General features: G+C 41.9%; 1 protein-coding gene across 3 annotated transcripts; it reads left to right on the plus strand.

Annotated features, from left to right (window-relative positions):
* The first annotated feature begins 4,551 nt into the window (after positions 1-4,551).
* nrf1 (nuclear respiratory factor 1) lies at positions 4,552-18,266 on the plus strand. 3 transcript variants are annotated; one of them, XM_072377267.1, is made up of 12 exons: positions 4,552-4,644; positions 6,686-6,797; positions 7,014-7,158; positions 7,676-7,790; positions 7,911-8,037; positions 8,869-9,009; positions 11,221-11,379; positions 11,669-11,884; positions 11,962-12,060; positions 12,249-12,406; positions 13,974-14,095; positions 17,173-18,266. In XM_072377267.1, the coding sequence occupies exons 2-12, from the start codon at positions 6,723-6,725 to the stop codon at positions 17,331-17,333; spliced, it is 1,518 nt and encodes a 505-aa protein (XP_072233368.1). In that variant the 5' UTR covers positions 4,552-4,644; positions 6,686-6,722; the 3' UTR covers positions 17,334-18,266. The 3 variants fall into 3 exon arrangements, with proteins under 3 accessions (XP_072233368.1, XP_072233370.1, XP_072233369.1); XM_072377269.1 differs by having other exon boundaries at positions 11,962-12,045; XM_072377268.1 differs by having other exon boundaries at positions 6,689-6,797.
* The last annotated feature ends 2,380 nt before the right edge of the window (positions 18,267-20,646 follow it).

Consider the following 20,646-nt stretch of genomic DNA (forward strand, 5'->3'; position numbering starts at 1 on the left):
TGTTTGGTTAATGTGTGAGTTTTGATTTAGTTTATCAAAGTTGTTGAATTTGTTTGAAATGAGGTTAGTGGGTAAACTGACCTTTGAGGAATGGAATAGTCTAAAGCAGAACAGGTGTGCATTTAATTGTATACGGGACGTTAGAGTCTTGGCTCTGGAGATATAAGAGGTGATAGATTTGAATGCGTTTGGCCGCTACATGTAGTCTTTTCTATGCTAGGAGATTTTCCTAAGTGTGTACTGGAGAGAACTGGAAATAAATTGCTCACCTCAAAGAAGTTTAAAAGTCTGGTGAGTCTGCCTACCTTCCATCTTTCTTGACCCTTGAGCTAGACTATTGCAGGTAGCAATGGTTTTAAGAAGAAGGATTCTGTACAAAACCAGCTGTAGGGCACATTGGTGAATGAATGTGAATGAATGTGTAGAATATCGAGTATATCAGTGAATGTGGCATGTGGTGTTAAAGCGATTTGAGTGGTCAACTAGACTAGAAAAGCGTACAGACCATTCCATTTACAACTTTGGTCACTAACGTGTTTACATGCATTTAGAAGTCAACTTTTGGCCTGATCGATGCAATAACTTGTTATTGTTGTTGTGTCATGTAAACATGCTCTTTTTGGGCTATTACATATCACATGACTAAATCCTCAACTAAAAAATAAGATAGCAGTACATTGAGGTACAAATACTATCAGCAACTATAAACTGATCCATGTTCCAACTTAAATACAATAGTCTATATATAATCCACCCCTTTAGTAAAACTAGTTTACTTGATAACACAAGTACTTATAGTAACTAAGCAACAGTTTAATCACTTCACATAGTAGCTTTTGCAGCACATTTTCTTTATGCAGTTTAACACAAGTAAGTTCAAAACACAGATTATGTGAACAAATAAGAATTTTACTACTCAACCTTAAAATGTTTTACCTCCACAACAACACCGGTAATTAATCTCAGCTCATAATTGGAGAGTTTTCATAAAGCACCAATACTAAAGGCTCTAAAACATTTAGTAGCAGCACAAAAAAAAGAAAATCCTCTACTCTTTTGTCAAATATCCTCATGTAACCTACATTTAAGTAAGACAAACTGCAGAACAAAATCTACAGCTAAATTAGATCTAATCTAATAAGAGAACACAGTAGAGATCTTAGACAAGTAAACTGCAAATGTTTTCAGAGTGAAATATGAATGAATGTGTTCATAATTCTGCTGTGCACCACTACGTTTCTACACTATCAGAATTTTAAGGTTAATCCGTGGTACTCCAGTACTCCCTGGTGGCCATGGGAAGCATTTCCATTTCGATATTCAACCAAGACAGAGGCAGGTACTGGTGCACTACTTGTTGTCTAGGTCTTCTTTCAAATGCACTCAGAAAATTGATTTCAGGCAAATATACATTACAGAAGGAATACTGAGAATGCAAGTTACCACTGACCACTACAAATATAGTGATGTTTAAGATGTTACATCCCAGTAGCTTTCAATCTTAACAGTTGTCTGACTCAACACTGTTAGATGGAACAATTCAAGATAACTATTCCCTACACATACAAACAAGTGCTGAGGCACCCTTAAGCAAGGCAGGTATCCAACACCTTCACTAAGGCAACTGCTTGGCAGTCAGCAGTACAGAAAGAGAAGCAGCAGGCATAAATGCAGTGTCCAGGTGATTTCCTACCAAGTAAAACCTCTTTACAAAGTGACTTACAGTGATAAGAAAAATATTAGGGAGTTGACAGGAGATTACCGGTAACTAGGAAACCATAAGGGCCTCATCCCAATTGAACTGCAAACCACAAATGTATTTTAAAATATCTGCAGCTCCAAATATTGGCAACTAGTTTAATGCTCTTCCACTTTAATATTCAAACACTTTCTGAGATAACATATGAAAAAAACGCTTACGCTTTTTTGTACAAGTGGTGCTAAAAAGCTGCAGGGAAGGCAAACACAGCAGCTCCATACATGCCTACTACCTTCATGGGATCAATTGAAAGAAGACTTAATTGATTAAGCTGAATTTTGTGGTATAGGCTGATTAATCCTTGTATGGGAAACTCTATCTAGAAAGTCTGCTCAAAATATCTTCCAGTTTTGGCTTTAGAACACATCAGGTCAGAGGTTGTAACTATGTCATGGTGCATACATTAGTGTATCCATCTCGATCTCCTACTTCTTTTTCATTGTCTTGACCTCTCTCCAATGCTTGTGACAGTCCACACAATTACCTACAATTATCCTCACTTCCACCTCACCAATTACATCCATTATTGATTCCAGACCCCAAGGCTGCAAGTCTTATCTATACCCAGCCATAGCCCATGGAACTGAAAGCAGAATAGGATCAAATAATAGGAGCTTGGTTCATCTAGACTCTCCAGCTTTTCACTCCATCTATGTCACATCATCGCCGAATAAACCGAAACTGCTTCACACTGCAGTGCCCTTGAGAAACAAAGTGAATGAATGAAAGAACAGGAGCTATTAAGGCTCTGCTGATCTATAGAATAGAGTCTGATCTATTCAACAACAAACTATAACCCCTAAACAATAGCCTCCAGGGTCAGGAAGCTGATTGAAATGCTACACTGAATATATACAAAATCTAGATTTTTTGGCTAAGAATAATTTAACAAATTAATTCTAACTGGTCAACACAGTTCTGTAGCAACTATGTAAAGTAGAAATATCTCCGCCTGACTGTCGTAGGCAAAGCAATTACAACAGTTCCACCTGTCTGTTCATGTAGAACGCCAGACAGACGAATGGCAGTGAGACAGAGTGGAAGGAAGGTCAGTTACGCAGTTTGGAAGCTGTTAAATGTGTAATCGCACTTCTCAACACTCTCCTGCCACATTTTTGAATATGATACTTGGTGACATTTAGTGAGACTCAAACATAAGCTGCTGTCATCACACACTAATGTAAAGCATCCATCATCTTGAATACATGCCAGGGCACCTGCAGTGAGCCACATTAGTGTTGCCCTACCACCACCTCCTGTCATAACTAACTTGTAGAACCAAGCTCCAAATACGATTTATAATGCAAGGCTGCCCCCTTGAGGATTTAAAGTAAAGCTAATGGAATGGGAGAGATACATTGTGCTTTTTTTCCCTTTTAAAAATATATAAAAGCACACACTTACCTCATTATTCTTTCAGTGCACTTCTCCACCAAGCTTGTGGCTTATCAGATCAGCTGAAGTTGCACATCCCATATTATGTTCTTCAAACCTGATAAGGATAACAACTAGGTCAGGCTTACAGCATTAACACAGCTAATTTATTCTGAAATATATTGATAGCCAGGTAACTTGGGCCAAATAAGGACAAATGTTGGCCCACACAGCTGCATTTTGAAACTGACTCACATGTGGCTGGTTAGCTCTGGTGCAGTGATGGCTGTCCAACACAATCTGATTTCGAATACTTGGACTTGGGACAGTTTTGAAATTGGAAAAGTGTGCAATTAACACCATTTGGTCCAATAATGGACTGTGAGTGATGACCAGAATTGGGGCCAGACAATGGTTCAGTGTCAACAACTTAGGCTGGATATAAAGCTAGATCATTGTGACTCACCAATATTAACAGCAATGGGCAAATGTAAGAAAGTTGTGAAATGCAAATAAGCATTAAGTGTAATTTAATTTAAACCATTGTGAAGAAATGTCGGTAAAGTTCCATCTTGTTGTTGCCGCAACAAAAAAACACAGACCTAGCTTTAAAAGTCTAGTCTTGCCCAATAAGCACAGTAGTCCTTAAACGCTGGCGTGATATTAGGGAACATTCAAAAAGAAAAAAAAATAGCAAAACAGTTTCACTAACCTGCAAAAGCATCAACACGTTCATGTGGAATGATGTCCTGATTGCCTGAATAACACAGCTGTTGCTTATTAGAGTACCTTGAAAAAAGTTGAAAAACTTTTTCGGCCAAGAGTCAGTTGTTTTTTGTTGCTTTATTTGCATCGGCACCTCACACAATCATGATAACCTTTTGTTGACATTTTGAAACATAGCTCAACGACTATTTGGTCGTATAACAATATAGACAGTCTCACACGCCTGCAGAAGTTGAATCCCTAGCGCAGGAAGAAAGGGGCGTGGTTTCTAAGGTTTTAATGTGGCATTCACTTGCTGTAGGTGATATGGACCATCATTTACGGCCCATAACTTATTAAACTGAATTATTTAAAAAAGGCAAATAAACTATGAATAAATCCGCACATTTTTAACACCCATTTTCAACTTAAGGGATTTAGGTCTCCAATAACGAAAATAAAATGAGGATCAGTAATTTGTCAATAGTTGTGTACACATCGGCACTGACCATTTTTCTACAGACAGTTGTTACTTTTTAAAGGAACAGGAACGAAACAATATCCACCAGGTACTTTTGTGCCCTGTTTGCACTGGTAGGTGTCGACTTTTATGGTTTTGGCATAGAAATTACAGTGACCCTTGGATTTAGAACTCGGGAGGAGCACCTGAAGGCATCACTAGTGCAGATCAGTGTTGTGTGCGCTCTGCGCGTTGTGTTTAGTGCTGGCTCCCCTCTGTCCTCCATTAAAGCTCGGATCCATCCCCGCTGTACGGCGCAGGCCCGAAGTAGCGCAGCCGCTCTGAGGTTAGTGCCCTACCGCGCATTCTCCATCTATTTCAACCCCGGCGCAGCCGCATCATCGAACCCGGCAGCGTTCGGGCGAAAGATGCAGTTTGTTTAGATGTTGACTGGAGCGCCTTTATTCCACACATGTAGCTTTTTGTGGTGAATCGTGTTGTTGGCGCCTATCGACAATAAGCTCAGAGAGTGGAATAGCTGTGGATGAGCTGCAGGCCTCTCGGCCTGCCGTAGTGTTCTGTTTTGTTTCATATTGCGCGGGTTTTATGCTAGCTGTCGTGTTACTCTGGTCTACCTTGTACAGCACATAGAAATCATAAGTTTGTTATCCGAAGCGGAGAAATGGCTGTTCTTTTCAAACACAGTGACTACCCATTTAGATGATCGACTGTACACGAACAAATGGTTAGCTAGGAAAGCTAATTAGCCGAATGTAGGGCATTGCTAGCCGAGCTCTGTTGAAGAGTCGTTGATATCCAGCCGGCAGGTCGGCTAACATTACACCACTGTAACGATTAAGAAATAACGTTGCCTGTTTAACATGAGCATTGTTTCTTTCTCAACTCTCAAGAATTACCCATTGTTGCAGACTATGTGAATGACCCAACATGTACATTATTGCCTCATGGTGCATCTTCTCATTGATACTGTACATAATAATTGGGATTCGATGAACACAAGCAACTGATATCAAATTTCCCTCTTAATTATTATTATTTTTTTAATCGCCGTAAAAGAGCTTGAACTATGAAGAAGCGCTTAAACATAATTAGTTGAATAAGCCATCTTTCCAACGTGTTAACTGGCATTCTCATTAAATTGCCAAATTAATTTGTCTTTAAAGGCTGCAGAAGCTATTGGCATTGGCTGAAAATTGAGATAAGTAAATCATATTTGTGTGGGTCTTGAATGTTTCATGGACCGTGTGGTATCGATATTATTATGTTTTGCTTAGTTTTTTGGTCCCTCTCAGACGAAATGAAATGTAAACCTCTAATTCACATAAACCAAATTCACTTATTGTCCCCCGACTATCGCAGTAATAACACCTCAAAGAAGAAGACGGAGGGGGTGGGACATCTAGATAGACTTGACACTTTATATGACTAATAATACTTTGAGACATCGCTGTGTATGGAATGCTAATGTACAAGTTTATACATGTAAAATGTAGAATTTGACACAAGGGTGCCCTCTACAGGCAGAGCGCAGCGGTGCAATCACTTCATAAAGACATGCACAAGTTAAGCATCATGGAAAAGGGGAAAAATGAATTCAGACCCTTTATTTTCTAAATGAAAGTCCCCAGTGATTAAATGAAAATAGGCGAGCATCAGTGCTTAAGGTCCACTGAGACCGTTGGCTCTTCATATTTCCTTAATTTGTCCTTTCGTGTGTTCTCCATCCTCCTGCCTGTGAACTCGGAATGAATCTCGTCCGTTTTTGATCATCATTTGTGATGCTTTTAGCCATCTGACAAATGGAAAAAATATGGTAATAAAAACGGTATTATTGGGAAATTTGGCTGTATTAAGATACTTCATTGTTTTAATCGAAAGATGCTTAAAAGACGAAAAAGTCCAACTCGGATTTTTATATATCTAAATGCGTAAAAGTCTGTAAAAAGCTGATGCTTGGCAGGAGGGGAGCAGTAAGATAGAAACTCAGCTTGTTGAAGAAAACCTGCCACTGAGCAGGTTTGTTCAGTAACCGACTCTATAAACCACACCAGTTACTATGGTAACAACCCAGACTTTAAGTTGCCCTTCTCGCTTTGAACATAAAGCCCAGGATTTTTGGGAGTTTCCAATAAGACCTGCAGTCTGAAACACATCCCAAAGCTGCAATGGTGACTCCAGCGTCTTTATTGGAGCTTCAGCCCTGGGATGCTACATTTTATATATACACAGCAGTGTTTATGCTTCTGTTAAGCTGCATACCACGCCGTTACTTTAGTATGTGTTCATTACCGTTTTAATGATTAGAAAGAATTCAGGACGTGCCCCCATTATGTATAGATTATGTCATGCTGCTTCACTTTGCTCAGCAGTTCTACCGTGGACATAGCTGTTTAGACCAGGTGGATGATAATGGACGAGCACACCATTCACCAGACGGAGCACATGACCACCATCGAGGCCAGCGCCGTCAGCCAACAGGTACAGCAGGTGCACTTATGAGCGTCATGATTAAATTTAGGAAATTATGATTTATGAACAGATAGTATTACTTCCTTGTGCCAGTAACTCTGTGTTTCACCAGATGGTTAGATTATTAGACCAGATTAGCAACCTAACACCTCACTAATATGCTTTAAGTTGATATTTAGTTTAGAAATGTCAACTTATTTTACGTGATTGATTCTTTGTGTACAGGTACACGTCACCACTTTTACAGAGACATCCATGATGAGTGCTGAGGAAGACTCGACGTCTTCGCCTGATGATGACCCTTATGATGACACCGACATCCTCAACTCAGCTGGCACTGATGAGGTCACTGCTCACCTGGCAGCTGCAGGTGACACCAAACTTGTTTTGCGCTGCTATGCATGAGAAAACTTGACATTTGCTGGTTTTCAGTGTGACATATTTGATAAGAACACCTACAGGGTTTTTCAAACAACCTTTTGGGGACAAGAGAGAAAAAAACAACATTTTGTTAGGTTGTTTATGGATCTAATGTTACTTCTCTGACTAATCATACTTATCTGTTAAAGCATCCACAGCACTTGAAATCCGCAATGCACTCAAGTGGACAGCAGGTGGTGCCAGCGGGCTTTATATTGGGCCAGTAAAGCTCCCATGTGTTTCCTCCTGGCTGGCTTCAGTCATTTCTTCTGTAAAATAAAATAGAGCCAGTGATCTCCAAGCTCAAGTGTTGTTAGAATTAAATATTAGTTAAAGGGTACAATGAAATAATAGCGACATGTGCTGTATATTCAGCTTATAAAAAGGACAAATCAGGAGGGGGGAAACAGACCGATACTTCCTTTTCCTGTCATTTTTAACCTGCTCTGTTTTTCTTTTTTCCTCAGGGCCAGTAGGCATGGCGGCAGCGGCTGCCGTAGCAACTGGGAAGAAAAGAAAAAGGCCTCACATCTTTGAATCTAATCCCTCCATCCGCAAGCGGCAGCAGACCCGTCTGCTCAGGTGAGTTTTTCTGAACATTTTCCCCGTGGTTTTCCCTTCAGGGTCCAAATAAAATGCTGAGATGACAGCTTTGCAGCAATTTATCCAAAAGAGGGAGTAAATGATGACATGTGTTTACAGGAAACTGCGGGCCACGCTGGATGAGTATACCACCAGAGTGGGCCAGCAGGCCATAGTGCTGTGTATCTCGCCTTCCAAACCCAACCCCGTGTTTAAGGTGTTCGGAGCTGCTCCACTGGAGAATGTGGTGAGTGTTTTTGTTTTTCTTAGAACTGGTTGTACGCTTTTGTTTTTTCTTCACACTGAAACCTCCACTTCTACCTTCTACCCCTGCCAATATTTTCTTCCATTCATTCCAAATGATTTCCTACTTTGAATGAAAATATTTAACCTTTATTCACAAAAAACAGCTGTCCCCCTTATTGTTTATTATACTTCTACCACGTTAATCCTGCAGTTGGTAGACACCTGAGCCTTGAAAGTGGACATTTATACGTATTCTGATGTTCATGGGCTCTAATGAGAGGTCGTTTCGATTGTCTTGGGGAGAGTGGATTAATTAGTTCATATTATCTTATAATTTTACAGAATTAGCAGTTTTCTTTCCTTTCTTGTCTTATTATTGCAGCAAGAGCTTATCCTGTCATGGTTTTTTATATGAACAACCCATTCCTCTTGACTGCAGTGGTGTGGTGGCCACTGCTCTGGTAGTTGATGCGTTTTGTGCATACAGAGCGTCAAATGATGCTTCAGACAGCCACTTTTGTGTTAACGCTCACAGAGCCTGAACACAACAGCCCGCCTTAATAAATGAAGTTGGTAACCCCTGTCATGGTGGCCATTGTCTGTGATTCATGTTTCAGGTTTTGTTGAGCAGCTGATTTCTTAAACATAGCCTGGTTTTGCTGAACTTGCTTAATAGTACAACCCTAATTTATTTTTATTTATTTATTTATTTTTTTTCTTTGCAAACTTGATTTTATCAAATGTTTGTATGTTCATGGGACATAAGCGATCAGCAAGAGGAGTCAATTTTCTTTTCAAGCTCAGTGTTTGATGTTTCTCTCCTGGAAACCAGGTTCGAAAATATAAGAGCATGATGTTGGAGGACGTGGAGAACGCCCTGGCTGAGCACGCCCCTCCTGGAGGAGAGCTGGCCTCAGAGCTACCTCCTCTCACAATTGATGGCATCCCTGTCTCTGTGGACAAGATGACCCAGGTGAGACTTTTTTTTTTTTCTATACTAAAGACTTGACTACTTCATAGCACAAACAGAAAACACAAAGGTGATGCTCCCAGCAGAGGGCACCAGCTGCCAACAAACAAGAAAAATTAAATTGTTTTAATAACCCGTATGAGCACCAGCTTAGCCAGCTATATGTATCAAGGTCAAGTGCAGTATCTTTATGTCCTTCTGTATCACGTAATAGATTTAATTAATCTGCATAGAATCACGTAATGTTCCTAAATATATTGTCATCCTAAAGAACAGTAAACATTTCTCCCTGATATAAAGGTGCTAATTGCACTTGGAAACAAGCTCCATAGTGAGAGGGGAGTAGACTGCTCTTAGCTGGCATTTCACTGAAGCTTTAGCACCACTGGCGGCCTGAGTCCTCTGTTCACCCAAGGGAACCTGGCTTGTTTACTCTGCCGTCCCTGCGCTGCTGACGCACTCTGTGGATCATCGTCAGAGAAGCCAGCATGACAGTGGCCCTCAGAGACGGCTCCACAGCCCAGGGAGCACGGGAGCCAATCCCAGGGCCAGATAAATCCTTGGAGGGCAGGTGTTAGTTGATGCTTGTTTTTCTGGAGGTTGTAGGCTGAGATTATCATGAGTAACCTGTTGCCTCACTCAGCAAGGCAAAGCCAGATGGAACAGTGTGGCTGTTTTTAGAGATATGTGTGTGTGTCATGTGTTGCAAACATGATGTCGCCTCATCCTTCTTGGAAAGATTGATGTACCCTGGAAATGGAACACATGTATATGATATGCAAGGGAGCTAATTCAAACTTAGTCCTCCTGATTCATATCAGGATGGACTTAACGTCCCTCCTAAGACATCTGCAGCACACAGACAGAAACCCCTGCCTGTCAGATATTTGGAGCATCTGTAGCAGGTGATCCCCAGTCTAGCCCGAGCCCATAATTATCCTCTACCTTTGTTAGATTCAGGGACCCAGCAACATAGCTGCCTTTCTAAACTCTGATTGGACCACTGCTTTGAGGATTAGGTCTGGGGGTGGGGTGGTCGGCATGAGGGCAACATGCCACTTAACTAACTAGCCACCGTAATTAGGCCATCTGGGCTTGCATACATATCACCCACAGGTGGAAATGCAGGAATCCCCTTGTACTAGGTCCTTTTCCTTGAGTACGCCATGTTGCCCTCCTGCTGTTTGCAGAGCTCCACTTCTGTAGCCACCAGATGCAGCTTCTGTTTTTCAAAAGCCATTGTAATTATGCCTTGACCCTCCATTTTCTAGCAAGATCCATTTGATCATATCGCTCTGTGTGATGCGCTGAGAACCTGCGCATAGGTGGCTTGTGACTGTGAATAGCAAAGGGGTCTAATGGGGAGGAGGAAGGGATTTATTTCTCCCGGAACCAAATTTAGCCCATGATGTCAAGGTAGGCAGACGCTGCAGTGCTTCATTGTGCAATATAATCCCCCGGCGATGCTTGCATATTACCAGGACACTGAGGACATTGGCACTAAACCCCACTACAGCATGTTAGCGAGTGGGAGTGTATGTCTGTTCTGGAAACGCTGATGTGATGGCGAGATAAATATATGTGAAGATGATTTGGAGATTATCTGCAGAAGATGATTTGCTGTTATGACAGGGGGGGGTATTACCAAACCAGTTTCCTGTTTGTTACATGTCCATCTCTCCACAAGCATCCTTCAGTTACAGTTCATTTCTTAGTTTGAACTGCTTGGTTACCTTCCTTTGTCAGAATGGTACGCTCAAATGCTGTGGACAAACATCTGGTGACACGCTCAGTCCACTGTATCTGTACAAGTCCATATAATGCTGGACATCCCAAGTCATCAAAATGAATCTGTTTTTGTTTTTTTCTGATTTGCGTTTTAACAATACGACCCGCTCGCCCTTAGGATGTCCATGCTGAGTACTCACCCCTGAGGTTCTCATGGTGGCAGTCTGGCACATCAGGCTGGAGCCACAGCCATAGATTGGCCTCTTTATAAACACATACTCCTTTTAGAAAGCTCGTTTCTATTTGCAGGTCTTGACCACCTCAGCACCCTGCAGAATACGCCGAATCAATACTAGTCTCCAGCTGCCTGCTCAAGGGCGTGTGTGCTCACATGTGTCAGACAGACACAGCAGCTCCCCACTTAAAAGATCTGATTTCTGTAACATCTCCTTTTTCTTTCTTCCTTGCATCCATGTTTCACTTTAGGCCCAACTGCGGGCGTTCATCCCAGAGATGTTGAAGTACTCCACAGGCAGGGGGAAGCCTGGCTGGGGAAAGGAGAGCTGCAAGCCGGTGTGGTGGCCTGAGGACATCCCGTGGGCCAACGTCCGCAGTGATGTCCGCACAGAGGAGCAGAAACAGAGAGTAAGGCTTGATGATCATTTTAGATTTTAAAGTGGATATGCTGCAGTCGGACCAGATTTTTCCAGGTTCAGGAACAAAAAGCAAATGATGTTCATTCATGCATGTTGAGTGTGTTTAATTGTATCAAACTGTCTTAGTATTTATCCTCTCATCCAGGTTTAGTGATAAAAACTCAGTGTTAACCTCTGAAATAAAACTTTACCATCCTATTTTTCCATCATTCATACTTGTGAAGGGCCTTTAATGCCTCAGGTAGATAATTAAAACGACTTGTCTGTTGATTCCTCAGGTGTCTTGGACACAGGCGTTGCGGACAATTGTGAAAAACTGCTATAAGCAGCACGGCCGTGAAGATTTGTTGTATGCTTTTGAGGACCAGCAGGTAACCACGGCAACCACCGCCCAGCACCACCTGACCGCCGCACAGAGCATAGCTCACCTTGTTCCCTCACAGACCGTCGTACAAACCATCAACAACCCCGATGGAACCGTCTCGCTCATCCAGGTGGGTGGCACCTGTCACACACTTAAGTGGGTAAGTTTTACTGAGTACAGCACACTCAACCTTCACAATTCTCTCAGGTTGGCACAGGACACACCGTTGCAACTCTGGCTGATGCGTCAGAGCTTCCCGGTGTGACAGTGGCACAAGTCAACTATTCAACGGTAACTGATGGAGAGGTAACTGTTTCATGCTGTTAAACAAGCGACCCACATAACTTGTACCACAAGCAACACAGATTCTCTCACATATACAGTAGTTGCATGGGTGGATTTGATAGGAGCCATCTTTTCAGTGACACAAAATCTGCCCGAGGAACAGCCAAAATACTTTCTGTTCTAAAACTATTTACTTCTTTTTTTCCCAGGTGGAGCAGAACTGGGCCACACTCCAGGGCGGAGAGATGACAATCCAAACAACTCAAGCATCGGAGGCCACACAGGCAGTCGCATCCCTGGCTGAAGCGGCAGTCGCTGCCAGTCACGAGATCCAGCCCGGAACCACCGTCACTATGGCTTTAAACAGGTGAATCTCATAGAATTTGATATGTTATCGTGCGCTTTATTGAGTTAACTGCGCCTCTAAATTCACAAGAAAATCACATTTTAGTTCATATTGACACCTTCACATCAGAAGAGACTGCTGGAGAGTTCTGGGCTAATAAAATGAGATGAGAAAAGCATGTTTTCTTTCATCAGGAAGTTATTCTTGCTGTTTAGATCTTACTTGTACTGACTGTAAGTATCTTGGGTTTATTAAAGTAAGTTCTCAAAGCAAACTAAGCCCGGTGCTTTGAAAATAGGGTCCAAAATATTTGATCGTTGAGCTATCAAACACATTAGAGAGCATTAGAAAATCTCCAAAGTGTAACTGTGGCAGCCCTGACAACTGTAAAGAGGGGGAGGAAAAGGACAACTGTTCTGGGTGGTCACCGACACCCCCCCAGTGATGAGTCAGCTACCTCTCAATCCACTACAACAGCCAATTAATTAGCTCATAGGCTTCACAGCTGCTCGGTGCCAAACAGTTCAACTGTCTGTTTGCATGTTTTCTGTGTTAATGACTCAGTGACATGATGAAGGTGTGATTATTATCAGTGTGACAAAATCAGCAAATGTCTGAAATGCAATCAGCAAAATAACCTCCAATTAGAATTTTGTGAAGAATGCAGCACATGTTGTGCATTTAGACTCCAGGAGGGCCGGTTGTCTTCGGGGTGGGATTAAACTGCAGAAATAAAGCTGAAAATCATGCGCTGCAACGCGTAGATGCATTTCAGATGTGCTCACGTTTGGAAAGCCACTCGCTGATATGCATGTTTGTTTTCTTGTTTTTTTTCTTTCAACCTTGTCAGGTATTCCTTGAGGGTATTTAAACTGCTGAATTCATCAGCTAGACTCATCAAGGCACAAAGATGTTTGCTGGTTTTTCACTGCAATACTGTCATGGCAATCATATCATATGTGTATGGGTATGTCCCATCGGGGCTTGTTACCTGCACCCACCTGAGTCTGGCTTCCTCTAACCTCCCCTGCTGCTGTTTACTTCTGCTGAGCTACTCTCCTCCTCCGGCTCTGGAACATTTAGTCTGTTTTCCAGCCTCAGAGGGGACTTGTGCCTCTTACTATCACTTCTGCTGTAATAATGTGACGCCTTACCATGTCAGCCTGTCTTACTAATTCAAAATGAACTGTAAAAATCTTGCAGTCCCCTCTGTAGTTCCTTCTCAGATGTGATTATCAACTAATCTGTGAACACCTCCATGAGTTCATAATGAAGCTGCAGTGGTAATAAGCTCGCGGTAATTCCACTGGGTAGATCTGGTTGATAAAACTGCTTTGTTAGATCCATAGCACCTGGCCTTTGGAGAGATGTGACAGATTCTCTATAAGTCCAGACAAGAAAAGCTTCTTACAGCTCATACACTCCTGCCTCTTCACCCCACATCTCTCTAATAACCCTCGCCTTGGTGAACAGACTGTTTATGTGTGAGAGAGCTTTTGGGCTTTGTGCCAGAAAATTGTATCTGGAGGCCTACTATCTCCGTCCGACTTTTTTGCATGTATTTTAATTCCAAAGTGCTGTGTTGCAGTGAGGCGGCCGCTCATGCTGTAGCAACGTTGGCAGAGGCCACTCTTCAAGGCGGGGGGCAGATTGTCCTGGCAGAGACGGCAGCTGCTGTTGGGGCTCTTGCAGGGGTTCAAGATGCCACAGGTAACTATTCATGCCACATTTTATACTGTTTGCATGTTTTCATCAGAACAGCAAACACCAAGGCAACGTGTAAGTGCACATTAAATAGCATCATTTACATAAGAATATATAATATAATAAGAACTGAAAGGGGATTATCTTTCAGCATCATTGCTGAATAAATCAACCACAGTTTAACATAGAACTTTAAATGTCTTTGCTTGTTTGCCATCATATCCAAGCTAATTGGTTTTTATGTGTTCATCAGCCAATGGCACTTCCAATTAGCCTTACCAAGTGTAAGCTTCCTTACCAGTAACAGTGTGGTGAGGCTTCTGAGCCCCTCCTGTGTAATCTACTCTGTGCATTTGTGACAGATGGATTGCTTTTGTCAGTGTGCTCTTTGTAGCCACACTCCCTTCTTTTGATGATAACTTTTTAAAGGTTGATCCATTCTGCATGCACTGCTACGGGGGTGAGTCTTCTGGGGCAGCTTGATGAATTGCTTTAAAAAGCACACGTTCAGTTTGGATCCTCATAATCGAAGCTGCTGCTTGTTCATGAAAAACACCAAAAGAACTATGTAGATGGGAATTATAATGTCGTTTAGCTATTAAAACAAATATACAGGTGATGCTGCGTATGAAATCCACGACACTGAGTCTTAATGGCGAAGTCGGTCACTAATAACCACAGCAGGATAGCACGTATAGACCCCTCTACAGACTTATCTGCCAGGCTGTCAATCTTTTCCTTATTTGCAGTGTCAACTAATCAGTACTATATGTGAAGTACACTAGTCCAGGGGCATAGGCAGGTCCCTCGGGGGCCCTCCTAAACAGCTTGATCCACTCCATTATCAGTCCATGGTCTAATCACTGGGCCAGCTGTCAACACACATACACACCCAGGTTCTCTGTCAATGTACAGTGTGTGCAGGCACACATTGTCACTCTTCACATGAATATTTGCCCCTTTAAATTGGGACAATATGTGCATCTCTGCCCTGTGATGGATTAGCAGCATGTCTGGGATGCAACCAGCCTCCCACCTATGACAGCTGGGATAAACTTCCGCCCCCTCCCCACAACCCTGAACAGGACAAAATGGGTATAGAAAATGGATGGATGTGCAGCTCTTATTTATTTTATTTTACACGCAGGTAATGCTAATTTTTTACCCTAAAGACATAAATGTTTTTGGTTTTATTTCTTTCTTTTAAGGGAGCAACTTGAACTAAAGGAAACACACATTTAAAACATTGGTCATATTTGCCCATCTTTTAGGGTCTGAATGATTAATCGATGCAAGAATGCTTGGAATTGTTTCCTTATAAAAACATACGTTGAAAAGCTCCGAAATGAAATCTTAGAAGCTTTTTTTTTAAGAAAAGTAAAAATTTCTTGTTCTTGCAGTTAGGCGCCCATGCCCTTTGAGCACACTGAGGCAAGGTCAAAAAAACAACCATAGCTAATAAGATTACCTCCACTCTGTTAGCAGCAGGTCTCTCCACTCTCTTAGCAGCATTTTTCTTCAGGAAAAGGTTGAATGAGTTCTTCGCCTAGTTTAATGGTATCTGTCAATGTTCACAGACAGACAAAGCAAGGAGGTGCTGCATGAAGCAAGAGGATAAAACCACCAAACCATAAATAATATAAAAGCCAAGAAGCTACATTTTGAATTAGCTGAACCTGTGAATGGTATCCTTACTGATATTGGAATAATAAGGGTGGCACAGATGATGGATTGTCTGAACCAGGCTTATGTTGAGTGATTACGATGATTCCTGCTTTGGAGTTGTTGAGACAAAGAACATTTTATGAACATCCAGCATTTACTGTCATCCAAGCAACACGGTATGAATGACTTCTCACTATAACTTGGCTTTTGTGGAACAAAACTAACGTGTGTACTCCTGAATTAGGACACTTTTGTTTTCCTACAAAATCTCATTTCTCCCAAGATTTCAGAGCACTTTAACTTTAAACCAAGACTCCATAACATTACCAGACAACTATTTTAGGCTCTCAGTGGCCAAATTAAGCAAAAAAATGTTTGTATAACATGCTAAATTGATGTGCAAATGCAAAATATGTACTGTGTTTCAGTTTGTGTGTGTATATTCCTCCACCAATTTAAATGACAGTTAATCACATTTATCATCTGCAGCCTTACACATTTTGCGTGTTTAGGGACCGCTTGGCTGCAGTAGCTCTCTTTAACAACTTCTGGAGCTCCTAAGCCAGTCTTTCCCCCAACTATTGACCTCAGCTAATCACTCTAGAGCCATATATGAGAGAAGAGAACCATTTGAAGTGCACTGGCCCAGACACGCTGCTGATTGGCTTGTCCTGACACTTCAGGCGAAGACACGCAAAGCAGCACATACACAAACGTGACCCTTAATGTCATAGTGTCTCAGGTTAGGTACTACTGCTGTATCTGTACGTCACTCGGTCAGGCCAAAGCCCTGCTCCCTAAGCCTTCCACCGTAATCACTTCCAGACAAATTACCTTCAATAGCGCAAGTTAACAGTCACAAAATCACTTGCAAGTGGGCTCAGCAGGAGCTCCCAAAGACGTTTAAGAATTAAAAGCTAAATTTACAACTGAGATGTGAGAAGATGTGATTCACAGTCTTCAAGTAGCTTCGAATATCTCCATGATCTCAGCTAAGAGTTTGAAATTATTCATGTGTAATGTGAACTTTTTGCGTTTAATGTCTGGCATCTGAGCTCACAGTAACAGGAGCCATCTCCTACACTGACCTTCTTGCCTGCCTGTGACACAGTGACAGCTTGCAGGGTGGGGCAGAGGCCCACGTGACTGCAGTAGTAATCCCCACAGGCAAAGACTCTCTCACACACACACACACACAGCTGGGAATGGGGGAAGCGAGCTGAGGACCTTCAATCGGACCATTGTTCAGAAATGCCTTCCCTGTAACATGGCTGCCTCCTGCCTTGCAACTACAAGAACTTGACCGCCTCCTGAGAACCGGCTAAAGCCGTTTTGGTGCTGCTGTGAACTACATGATAACATGGAGAGAAACCATGAAAGTTCAGTTTGATGATACTGGTGCTGTGTCTTTTTACCAGGTCTGGTCCAGATCCCAGTCAGCATGTACCAGACAGTAGTGACCAGCCTCGCCCAGGGGAACCGGCCCGTCCAGGTTGCCATGGCACCTGTCGCCACACGAATAGACAACACAGTCACACTGGACGGCCAGGCGGTGGAGGTTGTGACTCTGGAGCAATGACGCTATGGACCTTGGAAAGAGTAGAAAACACTGAATAGCCACATTGGAGATTTGTTTCTCTCTGTTTTCCAAGACATCACATTGTGTAAATTGTTGAATATATTTTTAAATGTGCATCTGTAGGGGAAGTAAAAGTGAGTGATCAATGCATTGTGTTTACCATGTAAAGATATTGTTTTTGTTGGTGTCACACCCCATCCTACCCCACAATTTCGCTTCAAGATTTTTTTTTTTTTTAAAAGCTCTGTGATGTTGACTATTTAGTATTTATTTCTTTACACCTAGCCCCCGCTGAAAACAAAGATTAACCAAAAAAAATCAGATGGGGGGGTGCACCGCTGCATCAATGAAATACAGTGCCATAGTAAGAAATCATTCTGTTTTCAATAGCCTCCATCACGATTCTAAAAGCCACTTTCTCTTTCTGTATGGAGCAGCGCCTGTGCTGTCGACACTCCCAGACTTTTTCTCACATTAGCTGAGGAAACATTATGTTTCAATATCATCTAGTCGTGTGCTTCTCTCTTTTCTACTGTAGTCCATGCACATGCCAAAATTTGCAAAGACTCAGGATATACATCAATGTGTTGTTTACTGTCGGATTGCAGATTGGAGTTCTTTTTGTCTACCGCATTTCTTTATTTATAGTGCATGGATTGGAGGAGTGCCCTGCAGTATGTTATTTTTTTAACAGGAACTCCTTTGTATGTCACTTAGGACTCGGTGTTTCACATCCCTTTGTACGTCACAGGAAGTCAAACGTGGACGGGGGTAGCAATATTTGTGATGCTACCGAGCGTTTTCCAGCAGAAGATTGCTTGATGAGAATCAGCTTAGATTGATGCAGCTGTAACAGTCAGTTTAACTCTCGGCAGACTTGTGTATTTGAAAAAATAAAGTCAAGTGAAATGGCTGCTGTTTGCCATTCAACCACAGCATCTGTTTTAGCGCACTGTTTTGCTGAAGCGATTTTGATTTAATGTTCATATGAAATATGGATATCATATGTCTGCATATGATGAGGCAGCTCTATAAAAACTGGTTTCTTTAAGGTATACATGCTGTCTTCTTTATGCTCACTGTGGTTCAGCCTTAACAGTACATTAAGAGAATACAAATGAGACAAATGTATACTTGATATAATTTAAGAAAATGCAATATTTAATCAGATCTGATGTGACTCCTTCGGGCAGTAATACTTGCAACTGAAGGTTTTCATTAACTTGATCAGCCCTTATTATTCTTCAGAATTCACTGGTACAATACAGAATTTGTTGTTCAGTCAGTGATCACAAGTTGTCCATGCCCAGATTTAGCAAAAAAACAGGACCAAACCATGATAATATCACTTCTGTGTTTGGCAGATGTAATGAGCCATTTAGTTAGTTAGAGGTTTACCAGTCGCTTTCCTGGCTAACTACACACGTTGCTCTTAAAATGATCTGTGTTGGTAGAGTTGAATTGCAACGGTCCGATTGTGGATCGATGGTGTCCACATTTAAAGATGGTTTTGTAACCTGACGGGCATCAGCGACTTTGTTCCTGAGGTCTGTGGCTCACACGCTGATACATCATTTTCTTTCAATAGAATCGATCACACACACCATTCTCATCTCATTGGTTGAAAACACCTGACTCTAATTTTAGCTTCAAAACAACTGTCAGGTTCACACACCTTTGCCAGTTGTATAGTACGAAATTATACTAAAAAGTATATTTAAGCTATTTATGCAGATTTTTTTCCTACTACTTCTGTGCAAATCTGACGATGTTGACATTAATGACTGAGTTGATTATGCTAATATTAGTAGAAATATAGACAAGTATACACCTTCCACATTAGATACATATTACACTACACTGGCTGCTGCATTACCTCCTGAAATAAAAGCCAACAATACAACCTCTGCTATGTTGTTTCTGGTCAAAAGTGCACATAAATGGATAAATGCAACGTTATGGGTCTCTGTTTCTGGACCTTGCATCTTCTGTCAGCACCACCTTCTGAAGCCTGCTGGTTGAAGCCGTGTTGAATGCCTCTTTTTCCAACTCCACCTCAAACGCTGCCTCTTCCTTACCGGCCTTATTGTTTCATGGCATGATAATTCCCTTAATGTTTTAGCTCCCCCTCTGCAAGACTACAAACGAGCTTTATTGACGATCATTTGATATTCAAATCTGACAAAGTAACAGCTTTATTCTGCTTTTCCTCGTTCCACGTTCTCACACGCATTCTCTATTTTACCCATAATGGTATACTTGCCACAAAACCTAATAACCCCCACACTCAGCTCCACTCCACTCCACCCCCACCTTTGCTGCAGTGACAGACAGGGCCTTGATTACATCATAAGCTGCCTGAACCTCCTCTGCTTTAAAGCCTGGGATTTGCTAGCAGGGCCCTTCTGTTGCGGAGCAGAACAGAGAGAGAAGCGTTCAGGCCTTAATCTATCAGGCGTCATAGTGTATATCCCACTCTTCCTCCAGATTAAAGCTGAACCAGACTGCATTCAAACAGATGAAAAGAACCTTTTTCCCTTGTTTGTTTTATACGCTCTTATAATTTTAGATTGGAACAGTTGGAAAGATCAAGTTCATGATGTGGTTCTGAATAACCTGTACTTGCTGCCTGTCTTTATAGAGTCTAAACCTTTGTAAATGTGCAGCACACATGCAAACTGCCTCTGCAGATTACAGGCCTTATTAGCATTCTCTCTTGGAAAAATGCCTTTACTTCATACTATCCAAGTTTCTCCCTCCTTCCTCTCTGCACCATCCAACCACTCCATAACACATTTCAACTGGAAGATAGAAACTGAAACCATTAGTTAATAAATGGTAATATAATATTGGTTTCATCCATTTCCATGTTGGTTCTGCAGTTGATTTAGTGCATTTAAAATTTTAACAACAGCCCTGCTTTATCAAGAGCCAGTGCTGCTGTGTTACATAGTTACAGATTACATTAAAGTGCACCACACAGCAAAGCACACATTCAATCACCCTATCACTCAACTGACTTTGAAAATATTTGGATGTCAATAAAACCTTCCAATCTAGGTAATATGTTTAGAACAAGAAAATATCTGGGAAGAGAAAGAGGGAAGGAAGCGCCATTGATCCTCCCCTGCCAACAGAGGCTCCAGCCACGGCTTCAGTGGCACAGCTCCACAGGGGGAACTGCAGCGTGAGAAGGGAGGGGCTGGTCATTCTTGTTGCCCGGAGTCGTGCAAGCACACTCTAAGGGCAGAGCTTTAATCTCCACTAATCGTTTCTTAATACGTGCATCCCAGGCCCTCCATCCCTGCACGCA

This window comes from Leuresthes tenuis, unplaced genomic scaffold (genome assembly GCF_036924035.1).
Source record: "Leuresthes tenuis unplaced genomic scaffold, fLeuTen1.0.hap1 SCAF_23, whole genome shotgun sequence".
NCBI classification, from domain to species: domain Eukaryota; kingdom Metazoa; phylum Chordata; class Actinopteri; order Atheriniformes; family Atherinopsidae; genus Leuresthes; species Leuresthes tenuis.

Bases quoted from the DNA above. Each gene is read 5' to 3' on its own strand.
- nrf1 (XM_072377267.1), top strand. From the start codon at position 6,723: ATGATAATGGACGAGCACACCATTCACCAGACGGAGCACATGACCACC. The intron at 7,791-7,910 runs GTGAGTTTTTCT...ATGTGTTTACAG, and splicing joins CAGCAGACCCGTCTGCTCAG to GAAACTGCGGGCCACGCTGG. The intron at 11,380-11,668 runs GTAAGGCTTGAT...TTGATTCCTCAG, and splicing joins CAGAGGAGCAGAAACAGAGA to GTGTCTTGGACACAGGCGTT.